The 22,484-nt window shown below is 42.9% G+C and overlaps 1 protein-coding gene across 8 annotated transcripts in view; it reads right to left on the bottom strand.

Moving 5' to 3' along the window:
• CARMIL1 (capping protein regulator and myosin 1 linker 1) overlaps positions 1-22,484 on the bottom strand; it is a 327,354-nt gene that overhangs the window by 5,702 nt on the left and 299,168 nt on the right. Inside the window, exons 32-38 of one of the 8 annotated variants that reach the window (XM_054698357.1) lie at positions 18,089-18,201; positions 12,610-13,039; positions 9,074-9,155; positions 7,583-7,795; positions 4,570-4,710; positions 2,340-2,454; positions 1,967-2,001 (exon numbers count right to left, since the gene is read on the bottom strand). In XM_054698357.1, coding sequence (XP_054554332.1) covers positions 2,345-2,454; positions 4,570-4,710; positions 7,583-7,795; positions 9,074-9,155; positions 12,610-13,039; positions 18,089-18,201 — 1,089 coding nt within the window. In that variant the 3' untranslated portion in view covers positions 1,967-2,001; positions 2,340-2,344. Of the gene's footprint in view, positions 1-1,854; positions 2,005-2,339; positions 2,455-4,569; positions 4,711-7,582; positions 7,796-9,073; positions 9,156-12,609; positions 13,040-18,088; positions 18,202-22,484 lie in introns of those variants that run through there. The other 7 variants (XM_054698356.1, XM_037521032.2, XM_054698351.1 and 4 more) reach the window with 7 other exon arrangements.

Genomic DNA, 22,484 nt, shown 5'->3' with positions numbered 1-22,484 from the left:
TGCACATCCAAGATGGTCCTGTTTAACCCCATTAAATTTTGGTGCAGAATTTTAAACCAAAGAGGTCATGGAAAATCAGACACATAGTTTCTCCTTGCTTTTCTTTGTGTTGGTGTATTGCTCTGTCTTCATCCTCTTTATCACTCTAAAAGCCTGACTGGATGAGCAATGTGGAATGGGGTTAGTCTCTGTATGTGGTATAAAGTACTTTTAATGGCCACTCAAAGAACAATGTTGTATTACAGCAAAGTTGCTCTGTTAATAATCACATAACAGAAGTCAATGTAAACAACAGTTCCAACGTAAACTTCCCAAATCTGGAAACTTCCATGCAACCTGTCCTTATCAAAAAAGGCACTAACAGACTGAGATTCTTATTTAGTATCTAAAACAACTCTTCAGAAAATAAATGTCCCATGTGTTTGTTTATGTCATCTTTCTCTGATGTGAAGGTAACAGATTTTTCTTGGCAACACCAGAGAAAAGAAGAGTTATTGTAACTGTGTGTCTAGAGACAAGGCTACTAGCCAGGAAGGACCAAATCAGTCTGTTTTCTCCAGGGTAAGTACTACCTGGCCCAAACAGAATGTTCTAACCCTACATGATGTATAGAAATGACTTCATGCTGTGGATTGGGTCCTGGTGTACTCTGTGTCATCTGGTCAGTAAGTCCTGACCTCCAGGCAAGTCAGGGTGCTCTGCTCACCCCACAGTATTGGCCAGGAAAGCTGGCTCCAAATGCTGCTGTTGCTGAGCCAGCAGAGCTTTGTTGCTGCTGTTTATTTAAAATAAATAATGTCAAAGCAAGTCCTCTGAGACAACAGTTCCCACCTGAAGTGTCCTAACTCATGGAGCTGTTAAGCTTTAAGGATGGGCCACAACAGGTTTTACCATCAATAGAGTAAGAGCATCTGGGGATGGTTTCTCCTTCTGCAAGAAAGAAAAAGCCCCCTTATAATAAGGTCACATCCAGTGACTTGCCTTTGAGGAGTGTTTTTATGTTTTATTCTTTTTCTTTCAGGATACTTGAAAGTTCCCTTCAAAGATTTTTCAAGGCATTTTATAAAAAGTGATTAACCAGGGAGAGGATGAAAAAAGCCAGAGAAAAGACATTTCTTCTCTGCATCAGCAAATCTTGTCCTAAATTTCCCTTTGGATTAGTGGTAATTTGAAAGCTATCTCGTTTCTGTCTCCTGGAACTGTTCTCACCTGAACAGAACATCACAGAATTTACTACAATGCCCAGGGGAAGACAGGATGAAAGCAGTTCCACAGAGTAACTGCTGTAAAATAGAACAAATTGTTCCTAGAGGTTGAAAAGTTAATTAGGACTTTTTTTTCTCCTTACTAAAGGATCATAACATATCCACTGAAGATCCCATTTAGGACAAGGTCTGCAATTAGTCACTGGGTTTTCATCAGTCCTTTCTTGAAAGTGTGTAAGGTAAAGTGGCAGGCAAATATTTTCTAAAGGATAAATGATTTCACTCTATGAATTTTGGATTCAATCCCAATTTAAAGCTAACAGGAGAGTAAAGGGATAAAGAACAAAAGGAGACATGACCCCCAAATATGAAAATACAGCTACGCGATCACAAACATTCTAAAGGCCAAGTTACAACTCCCAAGTAACTTGCTCCACCTCAAAAAAAAAAATATTTTAAACTTTTAAGTCAATACTTTTTAACCCAAATGGAAGGACCATCCTGTTGCTATTTTGAAAAAAAAAAATTCGGTGGTAGAAATAACCCCTAACCCAATCCCAGGAGAGAAGTGACTCAATTAAAGTTTGTTTTTGTTAGTGCCAGTTCATAAGCTTTGGGTCGGTGAGGGATGATAATTGAAGGCTCTAACCATTTGTTGGCTGTGACTTCCTGTGCCCAATTGCATTCACCTCCTCTTCTGCAATGGTGGAGTACAGTTTTGAAGATCTTTTCCCTCTACTGGAAGGCTTGTCACTGTCATGATCTGAATGTCTTTTGTAATAATCTCCTCTTTGCACTACTGAGGAAAAGGGATTCATTTTACCCTTTGTATTAGCAAATACATCACTGTGTCGACATGAAGATTACAAAATGATTATTAAAAATAAAAGATCAGCTTATACACCCCCACTTAGGATTCAAGGAACCTGCATGTTGGTCCTGAGCAGATACACCATTATCTATAGAATTCAACAGCCAACATGATGGAAACATCGTGCAAAATGAGGTGAGCTCTGAGTCTGCCCCCCAAAAGGAGCTAACGAAAAGGCCCCCATGTTACCATTTAGATTCCAAGATGGATTAACGAAAATCACATTCACTATGGCATAATTTAGAAGAATCAGAGCAATTTACCTGTTTCAGAAATTAGTTGGGCACGCTAGTCCGAAGGGAGGCACAGAACAAGGAAATGAAGTAACCAGCATGAATAATGTACAAGAACACAGAATGAGCATTTCAGGAACATTTTCTAGAGAAAAAGACAGGACTCCAGATGGCTATCATTCCTGAGCCACCTTATAGGAGGAGCTGATGAATAAACTGAGATCAAAATCTTAGCACCGTGGACATTCACAAATTATTCTCAGACATCACGTACATTTTTAAGTTCACTTTCAATACCAAATGATGCCATCAGAAAGGCTTCCGAAATTAACGTATTCTGATTTCAAGTGGGCAAGTAATGGTCTTGACAGCTCTCCAATCCTTACTTGGAAAGATAAGGCATGAACTATTCCTAATACTAGCTATTAAGAGAGAGTTAAAGGCCGGAAATCAAACCTCTAGCTCTGAAACTCTAAAGTATTCGAGGAACAACTCATTCATTTCTAACTACCTGGAGAAAGAACATAGCCTTTTTCAAAGCAGCAAAGGACAGGCTGGAGGCACCCAGGATTTCACCTACTTTACTACTGATAATAATAATAATAATAATAATAATAATAATGAATAATAATAATGGAACCTGAATAATAATAATAATAATAATAATAATAATAATAGGAAGGTGTCAGAGATTGAGAGGTCAGAGGACTCTAAATCTCACTCACGGGGCTGGAGGGTTACTCTGGGCCTTGTTTTAATCCTATGGGCAGCTAGAAACATTATTTCTTCAGAAATGTGAAGCAGTTATTTTTCATTCAACTTCTGACCTTTCTTTTTAATCCGATTTGGGTTGCACTGGACACATGGGCATTCCTAATCACTACCTCTACCTCTCCAGGCCTCCCCATTTCTCTACAACAGGATTCTTTCAGGCATTTCCAAAGCTGCCTTCTGCTTAAGGACACAAAATCAGCAGCTGCAGCAGGAGGGGAAGGGAGTGGGAAAGGGGCGGGGCTGTATGCAGAGCAGGGCTGTCCCAGACACTTGCTGGCACAATCCCTCTGACTCCAAACCACCACCAAAGCCTCCTCTTTCTACACCAAGACTTCCAAACGCTGTGGTTGCTGATATCAAACCCTGTATTTATTTGCTCCAAGTAAAATGCCAGTAGGTGCCAGCTACCTCTCACGGCTTTAGTTTCTCTGTTCAACAGAAGTGGTTTATCAGTTTGGGTAAAAAACACCCCACCTTCTTTCATTTATAGCCACCAGGTGAATAAAGCTTGTACCCACCAAATAAATCAGCAGTATAGAGATGCAAAAGCAGGCAGTGTTACTTTTTTATTAGACTTCCAAAGCGACAAAGGAAGTACTCAGAAACATTTCCTATTAACTTCAACCTAGGACTAACCACTAATAAAAGAAACAAAGGCAAAGCAGGAAGATATCAGAGCTGGAGGTCAACACATCCAACACATCTAAAAGGAAACAAGCAACCCCAAACCATGATGGAGCAATCTGGACATAGTGAGACCCTACGTGATTCTAGAATTTCTTTATAAGGGGGGCTTAGAGATGGCAATTGCATGGTACTTTATGAAGGGCAGAACCTGAAATCAAGAGAATGAGGGAGGAGGTAGATGGGTGTATTAAATGGCCGGGGTGGAAGCTTGAGCTGATTCTGGGAGATGACATTCGGGTCCCAGGATAATATCCCTCTGGTCCTACTCCAGAAAATTACAGGGCAGATGGGGAACTATGATGCCCAGAGAGCATCCATGTAGGAGCCACACCTCTGAGGATGAGGCACCTCTGGCCCCATGGCTAAGCAGGCACAATGAGCTACAGGGTCTTGTCTGGCCTGGGTGGGTCACCCCTGAACCCAGACAACAGTAATTTACAGCTAGCAGAAGCTTTTCTCGGAAATAATAGAATTTAGAAATGAAATGAGTCACAAAATCATGTTTAACTTCTCCTGGTAAGCCGGGGGCCAGCTCAGAGGCAGCTGGTAATTACTATCATATAGAATTAGACCTCTGGGCTGCTGTCTGTCACGCTTGTCATCCTTCAAATATGGCCCTTCATGAAGACCCACCAATAATGTTGAATCAAGTTTCTGAGCTAATGAACTCCTCTGGCTCCAAAAATTTAATCCAAGGGATGCGATGCTGACTACAACTCTAAGATATGAGTTCACTGCTAATTCCTTTCCCTTGAAATGACTCTGCCTGGGGAAGTTAACACAGACAAATATAGCTTACCTTCCTGGGAAAACGTCCTGGGACTGGGTTGGGGGCTATTCTGGCCATCTTTCTCCTTGTCTGAAGGAACTTTTTTCAGGACAGGTGGAAGAAGAGCAACTTTAGGAGAACTAGGGCCGGATGGAGAGTCTGGGAGGTCCTCTGAGAAGACACAAACACATGAATCAGCCACAGAAACTGGATTCTAAAACCACTGAACACAAATGACTAATAATTTTAATCATTTTTCTAAAGCATCATGGAATTCTTCTGTCCCAAATGTTTCTGCTCAGTGAAGTAAAACATAAACCATAGAGAGAAAAGTTATTAAAATGTGTGGATATTCATAGGTGGAAATCTATCCTGTAGAAACAGAAATGGAAAAATAAGCAGGTATCTGAAAATTTGATGGTAAGTGAACGAAATGTAGCCTCTGCCTGAAATACAGAGGCTGTTAGATTTTCTTAAAATATGTATTTATAATCATGGCCTTTATCTGTTATCAATCTAGTAAAGTGGTTGCTATAGCTATACATACAGACATGTATACGCATACATATATAGAAGCACGCACCTGAGGCAATGATAACCTTGGACTTGCAGACCCAGAAAGGACTTTGGTGGTCACTGTACAAATGACCAGATTAAATGACCTGCTAAACTGAAAAGCTGGCAAAATGGCTAAGACAAGAACTCTCATCTAGAGTAATTCTAGAGGCTGGGCAGTATCACTCTAGTGGAAAGATTTACTGAATGTGCTTTTTTCTCTGCTTTATTTCCAGCAAGGTCATTCTCAATTTGGCATTTGTATGTGGGCACACACACAGAGGGTGACTTTCAGCTGGGTTCCCACAGCCATGTATTTGCAATTCAAGTGTACTACCTGTCTCACTATATCCACGGGATGTGATAAGACTCTGTGGAAAGAAGTCTGGCTACCTTGATCATTTCTCAGAACTATGGAGATGAAATGAGATGAGTGCTTGAAAATGCCTGCATTCTCAAGTGCTACAAAAACATCAGTTTGTAAACACACTTCTCCATCTACTAGCACCCGCTAGTTTTACATGCAGTATCAGCACCTGGGGAGCCAAGCACTCTACAAACTAGATGAGGTTCACTTTAGAATTGCTCTTTCCTTACTTCAGACTACAGACTCACTGACAAAAAAATGCCAGCCTGTGATTGAGTAGTCATCATTTAAGTAAAAAAAAAAAAAAAAAAAATTAAGAACAATTTTCTTTGCCTCTACTCTCTCCACTCCTCCTATTAGGAAGACATTCTGCGTAGAACAAGAAAAATGTTGCATTTCCCACCCTCATAAACTGTGGTTTCTGGGAAAGTTCTAGAAATTTCTAGTGGGCTCAGCAAGTTCTGAGTGATCTGCCTCAAGGGGTAATTGCTTGAGGTGACCCTAGGGGTTCCTTTCTATGGTGGCTTCTCTCTAGAGACTGTGGTGGGGGTTCTGTCCTAACACTGGGCCACCACACTGACTGAACGGCTGTGAGAGAGAAAATCTTTAGATCCTGACTAAGGATTATCTACAATCTCCTGGAGGGCGAAGATGGAGAGCCTATGGGCTTGGCTGGAATGTGACCCATCAGCACCCGCCTGGGGGTAGCCCAGCCTAGAACAGGTATGACGCTGTTCTCATCCCACCTCGTGGATTTACCTTTTAACCATCTCCTCCTAACTCCGGGGCTCAGGTTATATTCTCCTTACGCAAACCTGCCTGGTTCACTACAACTAGCACTCTCTGGTAAATTCCATCCCTAGAGGGCAAAGGTCCCATTAGTCTGGGCTGAGGCCCCACAACATGAGGACAGTAGGAATTGATTGACACACAGCTAGAAGAGAGGTGTTAAGATTTGCAGCCACAATGATGCGCATAATCTGACCTCTATATCTCTGTCCTTGTTTGCCCTCATTTTTATGGGGAAAAAAATGAAGAGGTGATAAGGGGTTCATTAGATTATCCATTGTACTTTGTTAAGCTTTGACAATTCTTATAATAGAAAGTTAAAAGGAAAAGAAATAAACCTGGTAGAGAAATGAGGCTGTTGCAGGGGAGATTAAGTCAGTGCCTGATCCATTTCTAATATTGCTACGTTTCTTATTTTTTTTTAAATGATTTATTTACTTACGCATACAAGAACTGGGGTACAGGCCAGAGGGGTGGGGAGTGAGAGGATTCACCAGAGACAGAATGGGAAGCAAAACAGGCAGATCTACTGAAATACACTGCTGAGGGGAACAGTGGGCGAGACAGGAGAGTTTTGCTGCACCATGTGGGTAGCCCCCTGGCTGGCCGGGGATCAAACTCATGCTATAGGATCTGTGGATAGCTTCATAGTGCTGTGCTTAACTCCTTGAGCCACCAGGGAGGCCCATTATGTTACTTCTTATCATTAGATTTCTCTCAAATGGGAGCCAGCAAGCTATTTCTGGGTAGAGGGCCAAAAACTAACCATTTTAACCTTTGCAGGTGAAATGGCCTCTATCTATGGCAACTACTCATCTCTGCCATTTTAGCAAAAACAGCAGCCACCCACATGTACACACTGGCTGTGTGCCAGGGACACTTAATTTACAAAAGCAGACCCAGAGTTTGCCAAGTCCAGTGCTAAACCCTTAATATTTACAGGATTGGGGTAACAACTGAAAAACATGTGCTTTCTCTATTCGTGTTCCTCAGCCTTCGTCCTTGTGGCGGCTTTAATCAGGCTACTTGTGACTCCTTCCTGCAGACCCCCTGTGTCCACACGTTTTCCAGCACACATGGCCTCAGCAGGGAGCCCCAGCCAGGCAGTATTCGCCCTGGGAGGCCTCTGTGTCCGGCTGCTACTAACTAGTAAGCGATTTGGCAAACTTAGTGACTCTGTCTCACAATCCACATCTGGAAAACGGAGCTTGTATGTAAGACAGCCAAGGTAAGAGTAATTGCGAGCTGGTAGGATGAGCTTGCAATGAGCTCTTGAAGCCCTCTGTGCTGGCCCCATCTGGCCGCTCTGGGGACATTGTCGCAAAACCTTACCTGGCTTCGAGGCAGTTCTTGGTTTCTGCGGGATGGTGGGCCGTGCTGCCAGGCTGGGTTTGGGGGACTGCAGCAGGGGCTTGGGGCTGGTAGGTGTGCCAGAAGAACTCCGGGATCTGGAACCCACTTCCACTTTGGACTCGGCTTTGGCATTCTTCTCTGACGTTCCCACGCCGAAGCGGCTTTCTGGAAGACCTGGGTGCAGTTTAGGCACTGGAATGCAAATGGGTATAGAAGGCCCACTTGGCTCTCAACATCCAGGGTGAAAAGAAGCCACCACTGGAGGCTAGAAGTCTGGTACCAACTGCTACACATGTTCATTTTGAACAAGTAAGTGATACGGATTTTTTAGAAAAGAATTTCTCATATGGATATTTTAGAGAAGAAACATACCCTTCCGGAATGTTTTGATTCTTTTTAAAATAATTTTTAATTGATGTTACATTGCATTATAACATTATATGTATTTCAAGTGTGCCTCATTAAAAATCAGCCTGTGTATCTACTGCATGACGTTCACCACTCAAGTTCAAGCTTACCCTTCATCATACAACTGACCCCTTTCACAAGATTTACTCCCCCACCTTCCTCCTTCCCTTCCAGTAACCACAACTTAAAACATTACTGGAAAAATAAAATTCTTTGTAGAAAAGCAATGAACTTGACGGTGCTCTTTCGATCACCTGACTATCCTACAGATGCCAAGCCCTCGTTGAACACAGGTCCATAGAAGGCACAGGAGGAATAGATACTCTTGATTTATTTGAAGCCACTCACTGGCTTCCTGGATCTGGGGTTCTGGCCATGGGTCCTGGGTGAGGAAGCCTCGCCAATGGTCATAGCCTCACATTCAGTGAAAACAGGCCAGACATCTCCTCTCAGCTCCTTTGCTGCCTGAATTAACCAGCCAAGTGGCAAAAATAATGTAGCTAAACATGATTATATTTATTGCACTAACTTTTACTGTGTGAAGATACTGAAGTTAAGCACAAGAACTTCAAACATCCAAAATAGGTTTCTAGTGGGTAATTAACAAGTGATTTTCTGGTTTCCATCTAAGTGTCTATCTACACCTGAAAAGTCAGGGGGACAAAGGAAATTGGATCTTCACGGATATCCAAGCAAAAAGGGAAAAACATTCCTTGATGTCAAATCAAAGTGCCACATCCCAGACATGGGTTATTTTTAAAATATCAGCCATGATATTTTCTCTCTCTCCAAAGGCCCACCAGTGGGATTCTTCTCAAGGAAGTGTCTTCCCTTTGGGAAACAGAAAAAAGTGCTGTGTTCAGGCACAGGTTTGCAGTGCTGGGAGGTGGTAACTGTGGCGTTTTTGTGTAAAGGGACATGTTTTAGGTGGAAGCTGAGAACACGTAACACAGAGGCCAGTTCTTGCCCCCCCCCCAGCTATATTTTGCACCTGTCGATCACAGCTATTTGTCTGAAAGCAGGGGGCTTAGCCAAGGAGGTGACAGTAATGGCTGAACTCACCTGCCCCACCTCCATCCAGCCGTTCTGTGTTGCTCAAGGTCAGGCTGGAAGAATCCTGGGATAGGGTCTCATTCCCAAGCTTCTAAAAAAAATCAAACACCCCAAACCACAAAAAAATGCACATTTATTTATGAACAAGGAAAAAAAGAAAGCAGATAATAGACACCCACAAATACAGCCCTCTGGACTCTGCAGTGGGGACACTGACCATGCCTGGCTCTCCGTCTTCCTGGGGCACACCTGTCGGTACACAGATGTAGGGACACATCTTGTTCTGTATTTACAATCAGGGCTCTGGGTTCCAGTGTGGCCAGGTCCCCAGAATGCTCCCCACAGATGAGAGGGACGTGAGGTCAGGGAGGACAAGTGGTTCAGTGAGATTTCCTGTGTTCTTGGCTGAACAGGAGGGGGGTTCTGTGGCCCCTGCAGCTCCCTGCCGAGGGCGCTCCAGGTTGGGTTCCAGTTATCTAATTTGAAAGGCAATGGAAACCTTTCCAACCTCAATATCTAAGACTGGTAAAAAGGTCCCTGAAATGGGTAGCCCCTTCCTTGGAAATAAGGCAGAACCAGAGGGAGCTGTTAAGAGGCAAATACAAATGAATGGGCCTGAATTAATGAAAAAAGAATATCTTAGGGGAAGGAGTGTGAGGTGGCAAGGACTAGCTGGATGCCATTTTCATACGGTGGGGGCTGTAACTGAGAAAGCTGTGATCCACCCTCTTGGTGCAGAAAGTCCAAGTGGGAGTGAAATTTTAGATACAAAAAAACACAAAACAAAACCCATGAAAATATAAGTCTGGAGTTTGCTTCATGATACCTAAGAATCCTACTGACAAAGATGATCCACAACTACCTCCTGTCTAAAAGCAAAATGAGGCAGGTGGCAGGCAGGCCAGGAGATAGGAAGATTCCATAGTCAGCCTATCCATTTCTGCTCAACTCCTGCTTCTCATAAATCTAAAAAGCAAATTTTCTGCTGCCAATCCCAGGCTTCAGATTGTTCTTGTGGATATAGGAGGGATTAACCAAAATGCAGTTCAGATCTGACTCGCAGCACTGATCCATCTGCCACAGCCTCACACTCAGCAGGTGTGCGGTCTCTGCCACACGCAGAACAGGGCAGACTACTCAGGAACTCAGCTTGAATTAAGGAAGTTCCACTTTCAGTAGTAGAGGCTGCTGAGCAGGTAGGTCTCTGAGAAGGAATGTGGACACCAGCACCAGATTTTGAATGGGTCCGTGGTTTGGCATCATTATGTGGGAGTGATCTCAGGGAAGGGAAGTCTCAGGTCAGGGGCTGGAGGGCCTGGAGGGCCCAAAAGCAGAGTTTGCAAGGATGGGGACTAGCCTCCAAGTCCCAGGTAGAACCAGCAGGGGCCCCTGAAACCATAGTTCCTGAGCTCTTCAGAGGCTGTGCCTTCACCAGTTCCCAGTGCCAAGTGCCTGCCCTGGCAGAGACATGTATCTGGGCTTAGGCAAAAGCAATAATGTGGACATTTAAACAGCTTCAACAAGGGTGAGCCAAGCAAGGTGCCGAGGGCACGAATTTAGCAAACACTCTTTCAGGCTCACGTAAGTACATGGCAGGCCTAAGTAAGTACCTCCTTAAATTTTGCCACCTTGGTGTCAAATATAATCCTAGGAGTCATTTTTACTTTTCCCTCTCGGATTTTCTGAAATAGTTGTAACTCCCCAAAGTGACTGTGCAGAACAAGGATAAAATACTGACTAGGTGGCCTCAGAAGGAAAGATCTGCACTAAGCTTTCGACACCTGTTGCTGGCCTTTGTTAAGAAGTGCTAAGTGTTATATATTCATTTTTAGTTCATTTAAAAAAATACATGAATGTGAATAAGGAGAATCACTCAAGAGAAGAGTGAAGATACCATATATATATATATTTTTTAGCAAAGTATACTGCCCTGATTCTTATATTGTTAAATTTATAAAGAACATGGTCATGGAATTTTAGGGACAGATATTTGAAATGGTTTTTCAAAAAAATTTTCTCATGTTACAGTTCTGGTGGAAATGCTGACTGAATTGAACTTTAACACCTAGGATTTGTATTGCTGCTGTTGTTCTAAATAGTCTCTAGGGGGCGCTAAGAGATCATGAGTCTAAACCTTGAATAACTGAAAACACTAAACCGCAAGATTTTTGTCACTCAGCTAATTTGTATCCCAATCTAAAGCCCATGGAAAAAGCCCTTCAGCAGTGTTCATCTTTCTACCAGAGGGCAGGTGTTCACGGATGGAAACAGTGAACAAATAAACAGCTCATGAGTGAAAATTGTGGGTTCATTGTTACCAAGAAATTCTATAAAACAGATTAAATTTTAAACATTTCCTTGGGCGCCTGACTCACGCATGATGTGGGTACAGTACTTATACAGAATTCTGAACCGGGAAGGGCACATCATGCCTCCCTTATTGAACTGGCAGACTTCCGTTCTATAGTCCCTTCCCATGTCTTTCTAAGGGTTAACCAGTTACTTACGAGGAAACTATGAAACTGCCAGGTATCAATGGTGCTGGAAAGAAAGTATGCTCACCAGCTTTGAAGTTATATAGCATGCAGGATTTAGTGGAAAAAACAAAAACAGTTGTTTAGAAGCAATCTGAGAGCCTTCCACACCTGCTATAGAGTTTACTGTTCACGTGCTGAAAAATTAAGGGTTCATTGGGTGAATGTTGCATTCTGATACTTCAAATAAGACAAAGGAACATTCCTTCTTCCTTTGGAGAACCCAGTTTTACAAGTGTAAAAGGGATCAGGATGATGTACAGAAATCAAAATCTGTGTCAAGCCTGGGGAAATTAATCTTTATGATCACAGTAAGGATGCAGTCCTTCAAGTGACTGCAGGGGGACATAGAGGTAAAAAGGACAGAAACACAACTTGGGTTTCAAAAGCACTTGAAAAATAAAGGCAGGTAGTCAGGTTTGGGGTACACTCAGCAGCGTTTAAACTCTGAGGTTTTTCTCCACACCAACAGAGAGATTTGGTCAAGTGTTGCATTCATTCTAAGAGTATATTAACTATCTTTTCCTTTGGGTTTTCAAATCTGGAATAAGGAAGGAATTTTCAGGCATGGAAAAGAGGAGAAATTATGAAATTACTGAAAAATAGATTCTACCTTTATACAATTAGAATCTGCTTTTTTTAGTATTTTTATTTGCTTCTGTCAGTTCTCACCTTCAATGACCCTCAGGTGTGCAGTCTTTTGCCCAGACTGAGCATCAACCTGGACCCGCTGTCACAGGTTTCTGTGACACAGGACACCCCTGGACACCCCTGGACAGGTGGGAATGGCCCCGACTCTGTCAATAGCCTCTTTGGCCCTGCAGGCTTTCAGGAAGGGTGTGGCCCTTAATGGCAGAAAACATGGCCCTGCCTTCCTGGTGTGTGTTCCTTTAGGAAATAAGTCTTTTGTGTAGGGAGTTTTATTCAACCAATAGGCTATTTTTCTGTACCTCTCTTACCCAAGAAAACCAAGTAGGGGCCAAAACAGAAAGATGATCAAGTTAGAGTTACCTTCTGCGCGCTTGCAGCTCTTCTCTCCTGCTTGGCTTTCATCTCTGCCAGCAGACCGCTGCCCATCACCTGCACCCCGTACCTCCGGCCCCCCTGAGGACTGCTCCTACTGTCACTCCGGTCCAGCTTCCCCATGTCGTCCCCTTGACTGTCCTCCAGGGAGTCGGGAGTTTTGATCTCCTCTGTCCGTTCAGAGCTGCTGTTGTGCTCAGCTGGCTTTGTGTCCTTCTTGGATGCGTCCATGGCTGGACTTCTGACAGCCCCCTTGGGGGATGAGGGCTCTTCTGTCATCAAGACCGTTGGTGGCCGCTCAGCTTTGGAGCGGGATTTGATTAAATTGAGAAAGCCACTTTTCCGAGAATCTCGCTTTTTCTTTTCCTCGCCTCCTTCGCTGAGCTCATGGAACTCTGGGCCTCTTCCTGCAGATCTCCTGTGAGTCAAAAGAATGAATATTGTTGGTGTGACAGTAATTCAAGATCCAGTAGGAAGCCGTCAAAATATAAATACGAGGATTAATAACTCATAGAACAACCATACGGAAGTATTTGGAAAAGTGGCTATGAGCCACTGCACTTATGGAATAGAGGAATGTGGAAGATTTATTGTCATAGTCACAGGTGAGAAAATGGAGACAAATAAAGGGAGAAACTGAAGGTGTTAGTAGTAGGACTGGGGGCAGAGGGGAGCATTTTTTTATATTTAAATGCTCTAGTCAAGTCTATCTCCCCTTGTAAGACTTGCAGCATCACTGGCTCCACTCAAGACACAGGTAGATGATGGCCTCTTTCAGCTTGGTGGGCCTCAGAAAGGGTCGGATCCCCCACAGCCTACTCCCACCCCACTACCTTCCATAATTATTCGAAAACATCTGAAGTCCCACATTTGGTGCTCAATCCAAACAAAGCTTTGGACCCTTGTTTAAATATAATACCACGTAAGAGACAAACAAGTGAAAAGACAGTGAGATTCAGCAGAGGGTTGTCAGCAAGAGAATGTTCAGAAGCTTGGGCAATGGATGGGGGAAAGTGTAAATAAGTGGGTAAGTGGGCGGTACCACCACTGCCTTTCATTTAAAGTCAGCAGATTGAGTAACTTTGAGCTCCCCTGAGTCCCTATTAAAATCACAGCAAGAGATTAAAATAAAAGACATAGCCCTATGGGGGAGAAAAGGCAAAAACAACAAAATTTGGAAGCCAAATAGCCAAGTGAAAACTGACTTGGTAGATGAGAAAGCTGAACTCTAAAATGTCAGGAGGGGAGACCCAGAGGCAAAGGGAAGTACACTGGCTCCAGAATGAGGAGCCACACCGCTCAGCAAACAGAGGAGAAGGTGGGGCTTAAGAGAGGTGGGAAGTCCATTTGTAAGACCATTAGATCTTTGCCCCAAACCACACAACCCAAGACTGCCCCATGATGCCCCAAGTTTACTGCATGGGGAGGGTGACCCAAAGAACTCTGGGCTGGGGAGATGGGGTGCAGCTGAGGTAAGTGGACCATCATGAAAAGAAGAGACGTTGAAAAGCCTGTGTCATCCACAGTGATACCCCCAGCCTCGTTCTTGCATTCTGGACACCAGAATGGGGCAGCCATGTCCAAGCCCTCCAGTCAGGGGATTGCAATTCCAACAAGCCCAAAAGAAAAGATCTAAAAATAGAATAGTCATGGGGACCCTGCTCACCCTGCATTGAGTTCCAGTCACAAACTTTCAAGAACTTGACAAACTTCCAGTTAGTGCCCCTATTCCATTTCCTCATGAAACAGAAAACAATGCTGCACCCATGATTCTTGGTCGATTCTACAATTGAGGCAATATCCCAGAAAAAGCAGAGTAGGAGGTGGGGGGATAAAAAGACTGAGAGAATAGGTGAGAGGAAAAAAGGTAATAATAGAATGAGTGGATTAATAGAGGAAGCATGCAGTTTGAATAAAGGGAATCTGAGAGAAAGAAGAGAGAGAAAAAAGGAGGAATTATGAAAAAAATAATTCAAGAAAAATCCCAGAAACAAAGAATATAAATTTTCACATTGAGATGGCTCATAGCAAATGGGTTAAAATCACCCAGAAAAAACCCTACCCCAGAGCATACTATAAAATTTCAATACACTTGGAACAAAGGGAAGATCCCAAATGTTCCCAGACAAGAGGGGAAATTAAAATAAGTCACAAAGGATCAGTACTCAAGATGATACAGGATTCTTAGAGGAGCATTAGCAGATAATGGGACAAGGTTTTTAAAATTACAAGATAAATGAGATTCTGATGTAGTGTTGTAAACCTAGTCACCCTATTAATCAAAATGAAAGATAGGAGAGTTTCGGAAACTCAACCCTCATACTTCCGTTCTCAGGATGCAACCCAAAGAGGTGCTCCAGGAAAACAAGGGAGTAAAGTAAGGAAGAAGGGGAAGTAGGTGAAGGGAAGCCCCAAGGAGAGCATGAGAGGGATGGGCTTCCAGGTCATGCTGGAGTCAGTTAGTCAGACACAGGGAAGATGTGTCCAAGGAGATGAAATCAAACACACTTGAAGAAACTGCAAGGAGATGTATACCTTTACTGGAGACTTTGAGGACATGTCCATGACAGGAATACTGATTAGGAGAACTAAGCAAATGCAAAAGAGGGGAATTTTTTTTAAAGATTTATTTTATTTATCCAAGAATTGGGGTATAGATCAGAAGTGCGGGAAGGTGAGAGAATTCACCAGAGACAGAGTGGGGAACAGAACAGGCAGATGAACGGAAGACACTGCAGATGGGAGCAGCGGGCGTGACAGGAGAGGTCTGCTGCGCCATGTGGGTCTCTCCCTGGCCAGCCGGGAATCAAACCTGTGCTGCAGAGGCTGCGGACAACTTCACAGCGTAGCGCTCAACTCGCTGCCTCACCAGGGAGGCCCAAAAGAGGGGAATTATTAACTCCAGAGAAAATAAGTTAGATATATAAGGAAAGGAGATGTAATCAGAGTAGAGTGTATAACTCAGCTGTGAATATTTACATGGCTATAATGAAGTAAACACTAACTACAGATATAATCAACAATTATGATGCAATAAATAAGGAAGATGTTGAGAAGGAATGTGAGTGTGTGTGTTCGATGGGTCAAAGCACTAAGAGTTAAATTTTCATCCGGTAGAGTAAAACGCCAACAGTTAGAGTATCTATCTGAACCTGCAAAACGAATAATTTTTAAAAATATTAAGGAATGTGGACAAAATAAATAGCTAAAAGAATAAAAGTAATTATCTCTGGGGACTAAGAGATAGGAAACAAAAAAAGGACACCCCCCCTTTTTTTTCATAAAAAGCCTTATGGACTATGTGACATTCTAAACTATAAGCGTGTACAACTTTGATTTTCCAACTTTCAACCACTGATGATTTTACCAAGGCCTGTCAAACTGACAATGATCTCTTTTTATATAACAACATGAAATGAAACAAAACACAATTTGGTCAATTCTGTCATTATTTAGTGAAAAGTGATGGCTCTCTAGCTCTGTCTCTAGTTCTATGCACCAAACGTGAGAGGAATCCTACAGTAGCACCTTTGTGGAAAATGGATTCTACAAACTTTAATATATTCATCCACCTTTGATTCATAGTTTATTAAAGAGGGAGGTAGTGTTAAAACCAGAGGAAATCATGCTGGGGCAGGTATAATAACACAGGTCTAAGGTTCTTACACCTGTAACTATTTCTACTAATTCTTTTTTTTAAAGATTTATTTATTTATGCATACAAGAACTGGGGTACAGGCGAGAAGGGTGGGGGTGAGAAGATTTACCAGAGACAGAATGGGGAACAGAACAGGCAGACTGACTGAAATACACTACTGAGGGGAGCAGTGGGTGAGTCAGGAGAGTTCTGCTGTGCTATGTGGGTAGCTCCCTGGCTGGGGATCGAACTTATGCTGTGGATAGCTTCAGAGGTTGAGTCCCAACCCCTTGATCACCAGGGTGGCCCTAATTAACTATTTCTAAAGCCTGGAAAGCAGAGGCTACAAAAGCATCAGCAGTTGATACAGACACTGGCTAGGATGGATTCATTCAACCAACAGTGACAGGACTCAGGCTACCTACAAAGGACTGTGTCAGACACCCAAGTTATAATGCTAAAGAAGACCTAGGTGTTGCTTCTGAAGAAAACTAATCTGGGTGGGGGTGGGAGGTAAGATTTGAAGCAAATCATTAAAAGGGATTTTCCCACTTTGCTGCTTCTGTTGGTTGGTATTGGTAGACGCTTTCATATTGAGAAGACATTCATCTGGTGCTTGTGCTATAAAAAAAAAATAATAAACCAAGCAAACTCTCAGGATTATGTGAGCTCTAACAGATGTGTGCTGAGGATGGGGGGAAAACCAGCACTGAGTCAGCAGTAAAGAAAGCAATTAATTGGGGAGCTGGAGGGAGAGGGGAGAGTGTGAGAGAGCTTCAAAGAATAAACAGCTCCTAGGCTGGTTCTTGAAGGATAGAAAAGAATTTTTTCCAAGGATAGTGTGCCAAGCTGTCAGGCCAGTGTCAAGGAAAACAAATAATTGGGTCCTAAAGCTTATAACCTGCAGTAAGTTATACAGTCATGGTTATAAAAATTTAGCTTACTTCCACCTCAGTGTCCTGTGGAGGCAAGATAAGGCACATCAATTCACAGAATGGACGGCTCCCTCCCCAACCCGAGACGGCCTGCACACCTTTGGCTTATCAGCAAGGTTGAAATTCATTCCTGAATTTGATATCTCAAGGTGAAGAATACTTTGCAGACACAAATCCATGTTGAGAGCACATTTGGGGATGGATTTGCATTTCGTCAGGGATTAAATAACTTGGCATAAATCATAAAGACTCGAGTGTCTCCAGGGAACAACTGTTAATACAAGTACCAATGATTTGTATTTTAAGGAAACTTCATCTAAGAGAATGGAGATGGCTCTTTAGAGGCTAATGCTGAAGACTTTCCCCTAGTTCTGTTCTGTTTGGACTCTATTAAAGTTGTGCCATTTAGTAACTGTGTAAGGGTCCTCAGTCTCCCAATGATGAACAAGGAGGATTTAGAAAGTTATTTCAGCCTACCACTGCTCTCAGCCCCATAACAGAAATATAAAGTCCTAAAAAGGCACCTTGGGTACCTCATCTTGTGGTTTGGCTCAGAATAGCACAAAGGTTCTCAAACATGAAAATACATGAAGGCTTATTAAAACACCGATGGCTGGGCCCCCTCCAGGATTTCTCATTCAATGGTTTGGGGCAGAGCCTTCAGAATTTGCATTTTGAACAATTTCCCCATAGCAACTGATGTTTGCAAACCATCAGATAGCAAATCCCAAATTAAAATAGATACGTATGAGAAATATACAAAAATCCCATATTAAAAAAAAAACCTATATATGCACACATACATATAATGCACTTTAGTATATTAAATTTAATTAAAACTGTTAGTAATTTAAATGTGAATTAAAAGGTATTATCAGTGAATGGTTGAACTCACTTGGAATCCATCTTGGTCACCTTCTTGGTGAAAAATTCATCTACACCTTCATCCACTCTGCCCATAAGACCGTTCTGCTCTCCATCTTGGGAAATGATGCTGACAGCACGGACCTGCAGACCCAAGAGGTGTCATATTAATTCACGTCAAACCTCACTCATTGAGCATTCACTTCGATGCAGGCTATGGGAAAGACAAGACAAAAGCCAGGGCCTTGACCTGGCAGGACAGAAGCCACAGGTATGACCGTCACCAGGGCAGAGACTACCTGCCACTACCTCACCAGGGCAGAGGACTACCTCACACACACGAGGCTGGTGGAGGGTTAATGCTGGCTGACGCACTCCGCATCATGGACCCCACAAGGCCAAGAGGAATCAAGTGTTTCTAAAGGCAAAGGGAGGCACTGCAGGTGGGTGATGAGGGAACAGAGAACGTGTGGAATAAAACACAGTGTCTTGAGAAGGGTGATAATTACAGTGACAGGGGCCTGAGATGTGTGGATGAGGTTAACTGCTGTGTATATGGCCAGCCAGCCACTAACAGTGACCACTCCAAGCCCCCTTCCCTGCTTGCTTGCTGGGAAATCCCTGATTTCAAGATGTGGATTCCTCTTTGCAAGAGTCAAACACCGTGATGCCCTGGGCTGTGATTGGTAGACAAGGGTATGAGATACAAATTGGATCAGAGAGGTATAAAGGGGATCTGCTAGGGGATCACGGGTAGGTCTTCCTGCAGAGGATGGAACACTTTTTGGCTTTTTCTGCTTGGATATGTGAAGGGAGATGTGATGTCTGGGCTGCAGCAGCCACTTTGGTTCATGAGGGGGCAACCCTGGGGACAAAAACCATGCTGCTGAGGATGGTGGAGCCGAAAGGAGGGAAGCCTCTGGTGCTGGTGATTTGCTGCTGAATAAGCCAGACCTGGATCCTGAGACATCTGGATTTCATGTTAGGTGAGAAAATAAATATTTCTCATTATTTAAGTCACTTTTAGTTGAATACAGGTTCCCTGCTATCTGAAAATAGAGCATTTCAATATGGTATGAATCACAAGGTTTTTTTTTAGGTTTGAGTGCTCACAATTTTTTTCATATAAATTATAGTAATAGCATTGCCAGACCCCAAAAATAACCTGCTAAAGGATACCAAATAGGAATGTTTGTTCTACTTTCAGGTAGCAGAGGCAACCTGTATCTTGATATCTCTAGTTGAAAGACAACTTCCCAACTCATAATACAAGGACCAATGGTGAACAGCATCAGGAAATTACTTTGTAGGTGACAGTGTTAACAAGGAGTGGCATGTCCCACCCTCTATTTTGGAAAGGTAATTCTGTGGCAGCACCAAAGACAGACCAGAGAACCCGGGGGTTGAAAGTAGGGGAAGCTCCTCAAGAACAGAAAATCAAATGGGTCCTCAAGCGGTCTCATCTCATCTGGCGTTGATAAGGGACTGAGAAAGCGGCCACCCCAAATGGGGTGGATGTTTCAAGGCTGGGGTGAATGGGAACCTGGTTCTGAGGAACATAATTCAAAGACATGGAGAAGATGATAAGCCAAGTGTTGGAGGTGCTGTAGGACATCCAGGGCAGATGTCCAGCAAGCACTTGAAAAGTTTGGGCCTCAGGTGAGAAGCTTTAAGGAAACTTCACAAGTCAGCATTTCACTTTGAATGAGAACACATGGTGAGTTCGTCATAGGTTTGATCATGTCTGCAATGATGTACTCAATGAATATTTCACACAGAGGGTTGTGAGTCAATGAGAAAGCACCATTATAATGGTGCTTTAATTCAAGGTATATTAATTCACATCAAACCTCATTCATTGAGCATTCACTGCCAAGCCACTTCGACGCCGGCTATGGGAATGGGCATATATCTTGCCCATTATCTGGGGCACAACAAGACAGATCTTCGAGTGGCTGGGATAGCTGGGCAGAATGTCTTTCCACAGAGTGGTGGGAAAGCAACTTCCTGTAATCTTGATTTGCAAGTCTCAAGTTGCCTCTGGGGGACTGGTGCGCATAGCATATGCATTGTTTAAGGAAAACTCCATCATCTTTCTCATTCAGTGGGAAACCTCCATTATGAAAATGAACTGTGCTTGAGTGCACTGCTTGTGAAATGCTGCAAAGTGAGATGACAGATAACGGACAAATCCTATAAAAGGTGGAGAATAAACACAAAGATACCTCTCCTCTGATTGGGGCTTTCAACTGGACCCAGGCTTTCTATTACTGCGATAGAGCAGAGACTCGGCAAAGCTCTGTAATTCAGTTATGGTGAGGAAGAAGACCACTGAATAACTTTTGTGTTACTTACACAAGATAAAATGGCACAGAACTGGCTTGTGTTATCACTTTTCCTTTTGTCAAAGAATGGAATTTCTAGAGTAATCGCAGCTCTCTAAAGACTGTATAGTTGGGCCTCCCTGGTGGTGCAGGTGGTTGAGTGCTGCTCTGTGAAGCTGTCTGCAGCCTCTCCAGGGCAGGTTCGATCCTGGCCAGCGGGGGAGAAACCCACATGGCACAGCAGACCTCTCCCGTCTCGCCCGCTGCTCCCCTCAGCAGTATATTTCTTCAGTCTGCCTGTTCTGCTTCCCGCTCTCTCTGATGAATCCTCTCACCCTCCCACATATCTGGCCTGTACCCCGGTTCTTGTATAAATAAAAAAATTAAAAAAAAAAAAGACTGCATAGTGCCTAATGGGTTTACATGTGTTTTGTGTATCATTTCAGCTTTTCATCTGCCTCTGAAAAGGAAAAGGCAATTTCACCCTAGTTTTTGGTTAATCACAGATCAACTAGTGAGTTGGGGTGAGGGTCCTCCACATAGGTCACCTGAGTGCTGGATAAGACCCCGGGACTTGTGTTCCTGACACAAGGATTTTCCTCCAGGGCACCCACACTTCCCCACCAAGATTTCTCAAATTCCCCCTGCCATTTTGAAAAAAAAAAAAAATTAACTTTTGCTAGCATAATTCCTCCTCTCAGCCCTTTGCTTCTTTGGCTCTCTGGAGACATGAAGAACATTAGCGGGTTTGGGGGGTTCAAAGCAATGAGCTTTCCTGCAGGACAGGCCAGTTTTAAGGGCTGCATGGTACCTCACAGATCACCCAGTCCAACCCCATCATTTTTAGAGATGAAGAGACTGAGAGCAGAAAGTTTAAGAGAAGCCCAGAATCACCGGGAGATCTTCACTGAGATGTAGTTTTAAAGGGTCTATTAAAATAGGAAGCAGGAGGTGTCATCAGCCATCAGAAACTGAAGACTTAAAATGAAAAGTAGCTTGTCAAAACAGTGAGAGGCCACACGCACACGCACACGCACACAGACAGGGTGTTTTAGCTCATGTTCTAGCAAAAGGAAAGGACACATACACATCAGTAGTTCTCAAAATCCCATTTGACGCTCATGTTTTCTGTCAAGGAGAATCAATTTCACATGAAAAAGGGTGGCGTGGTTATTGGAAAGCGAGAACTGAAATCAGTACTGATTGGACCCCGTTTTCTTTATGTCCAAAGAAAGGCTTTTTGCAAATAAAATTGGGATTGGAATCACTGGTGTTGATACTGGGGAAATAAAAAAAAAGGTTTTGTCCCTCTGGTGTATGAGTAACTGCTAAAAAGACAATCTACAAATGCTTGCAAGATAAGCAGGTGATTAGGGGGACTAAGACAACAGGCCACCCAGCGTCCTCCCTCTGCCAGGATTATTAAGATGAACGCGGTAGGTGGTGCACCTGGATTTCCACAGGCAGCTGCCAAATCTCTCCTAATATCTCCACAGGCTGGCTGGAGAGATGGGCAGGAAGTGAGGACAATTAAGTACATCAGTAACTCTGAATAAACATGCCCAAAGAGTAGTAATTAGTGACTTGAATAATCATGAATCTTACACGCATATATTAGACAGTAAGAAACATGGTAATTGAAAACTAAGCAATCAAGTCAAGAAAAAAGGAACCCAATAGGAAGTAAAAGGAAGGAAAAATAATGAAAAGATAAAAATTAACCCAAGAGGACTGATAAAACCAAAAGCTGATACTTTGAGCAAAGACTAAGGAAAGAGATAACCTTGCAAAATGAAGAGAAAGGGATCAAAACATATTTATTCAAAATTAAAAAAAAAAAAGATATAGCTATCAGTACAAAAAAGATTAACAACTATTGTAAGTGTTCTATAGACAACTAAATGAACCATTGGGCTAAGTGGACAACGTATAAATGACCAAAATGGTCTCAAAAAGAATTGGGTAACTGAAAAGATAAACAACAAAAGCAACCAAAATCCTAATAAAAAATTCTACATATAAGAATCACATGCACAAGACAATATACTAGGTCCAGATGGTTTCCCAGGAGAGGAAAATAAAAGAAAATCCCTATTAAATGCA

Source organism: Talpa occidentalis, unplaced genomic scaffold (assembly GCF_014898055.3).
Source record: "Talpa occidentalis isolate TD23 unplaced genomic scaffold, MPIMG_talOcc4v2.1 talOcc4.2, whole genome shotgun sequence".
In the NCBI taxonomy this organism is placed as follows: Eukaryota; Metazoa; Chordata; class Mammalia; order Eulipotyphla; family Talpidae; genus Talpa; species Talpa occidentalis.
The sequence above is the reverse complement of the archived record's forward strand: the minus strand, read 5'-3'. Positions and strand labels throughout refer to the sequence as shown.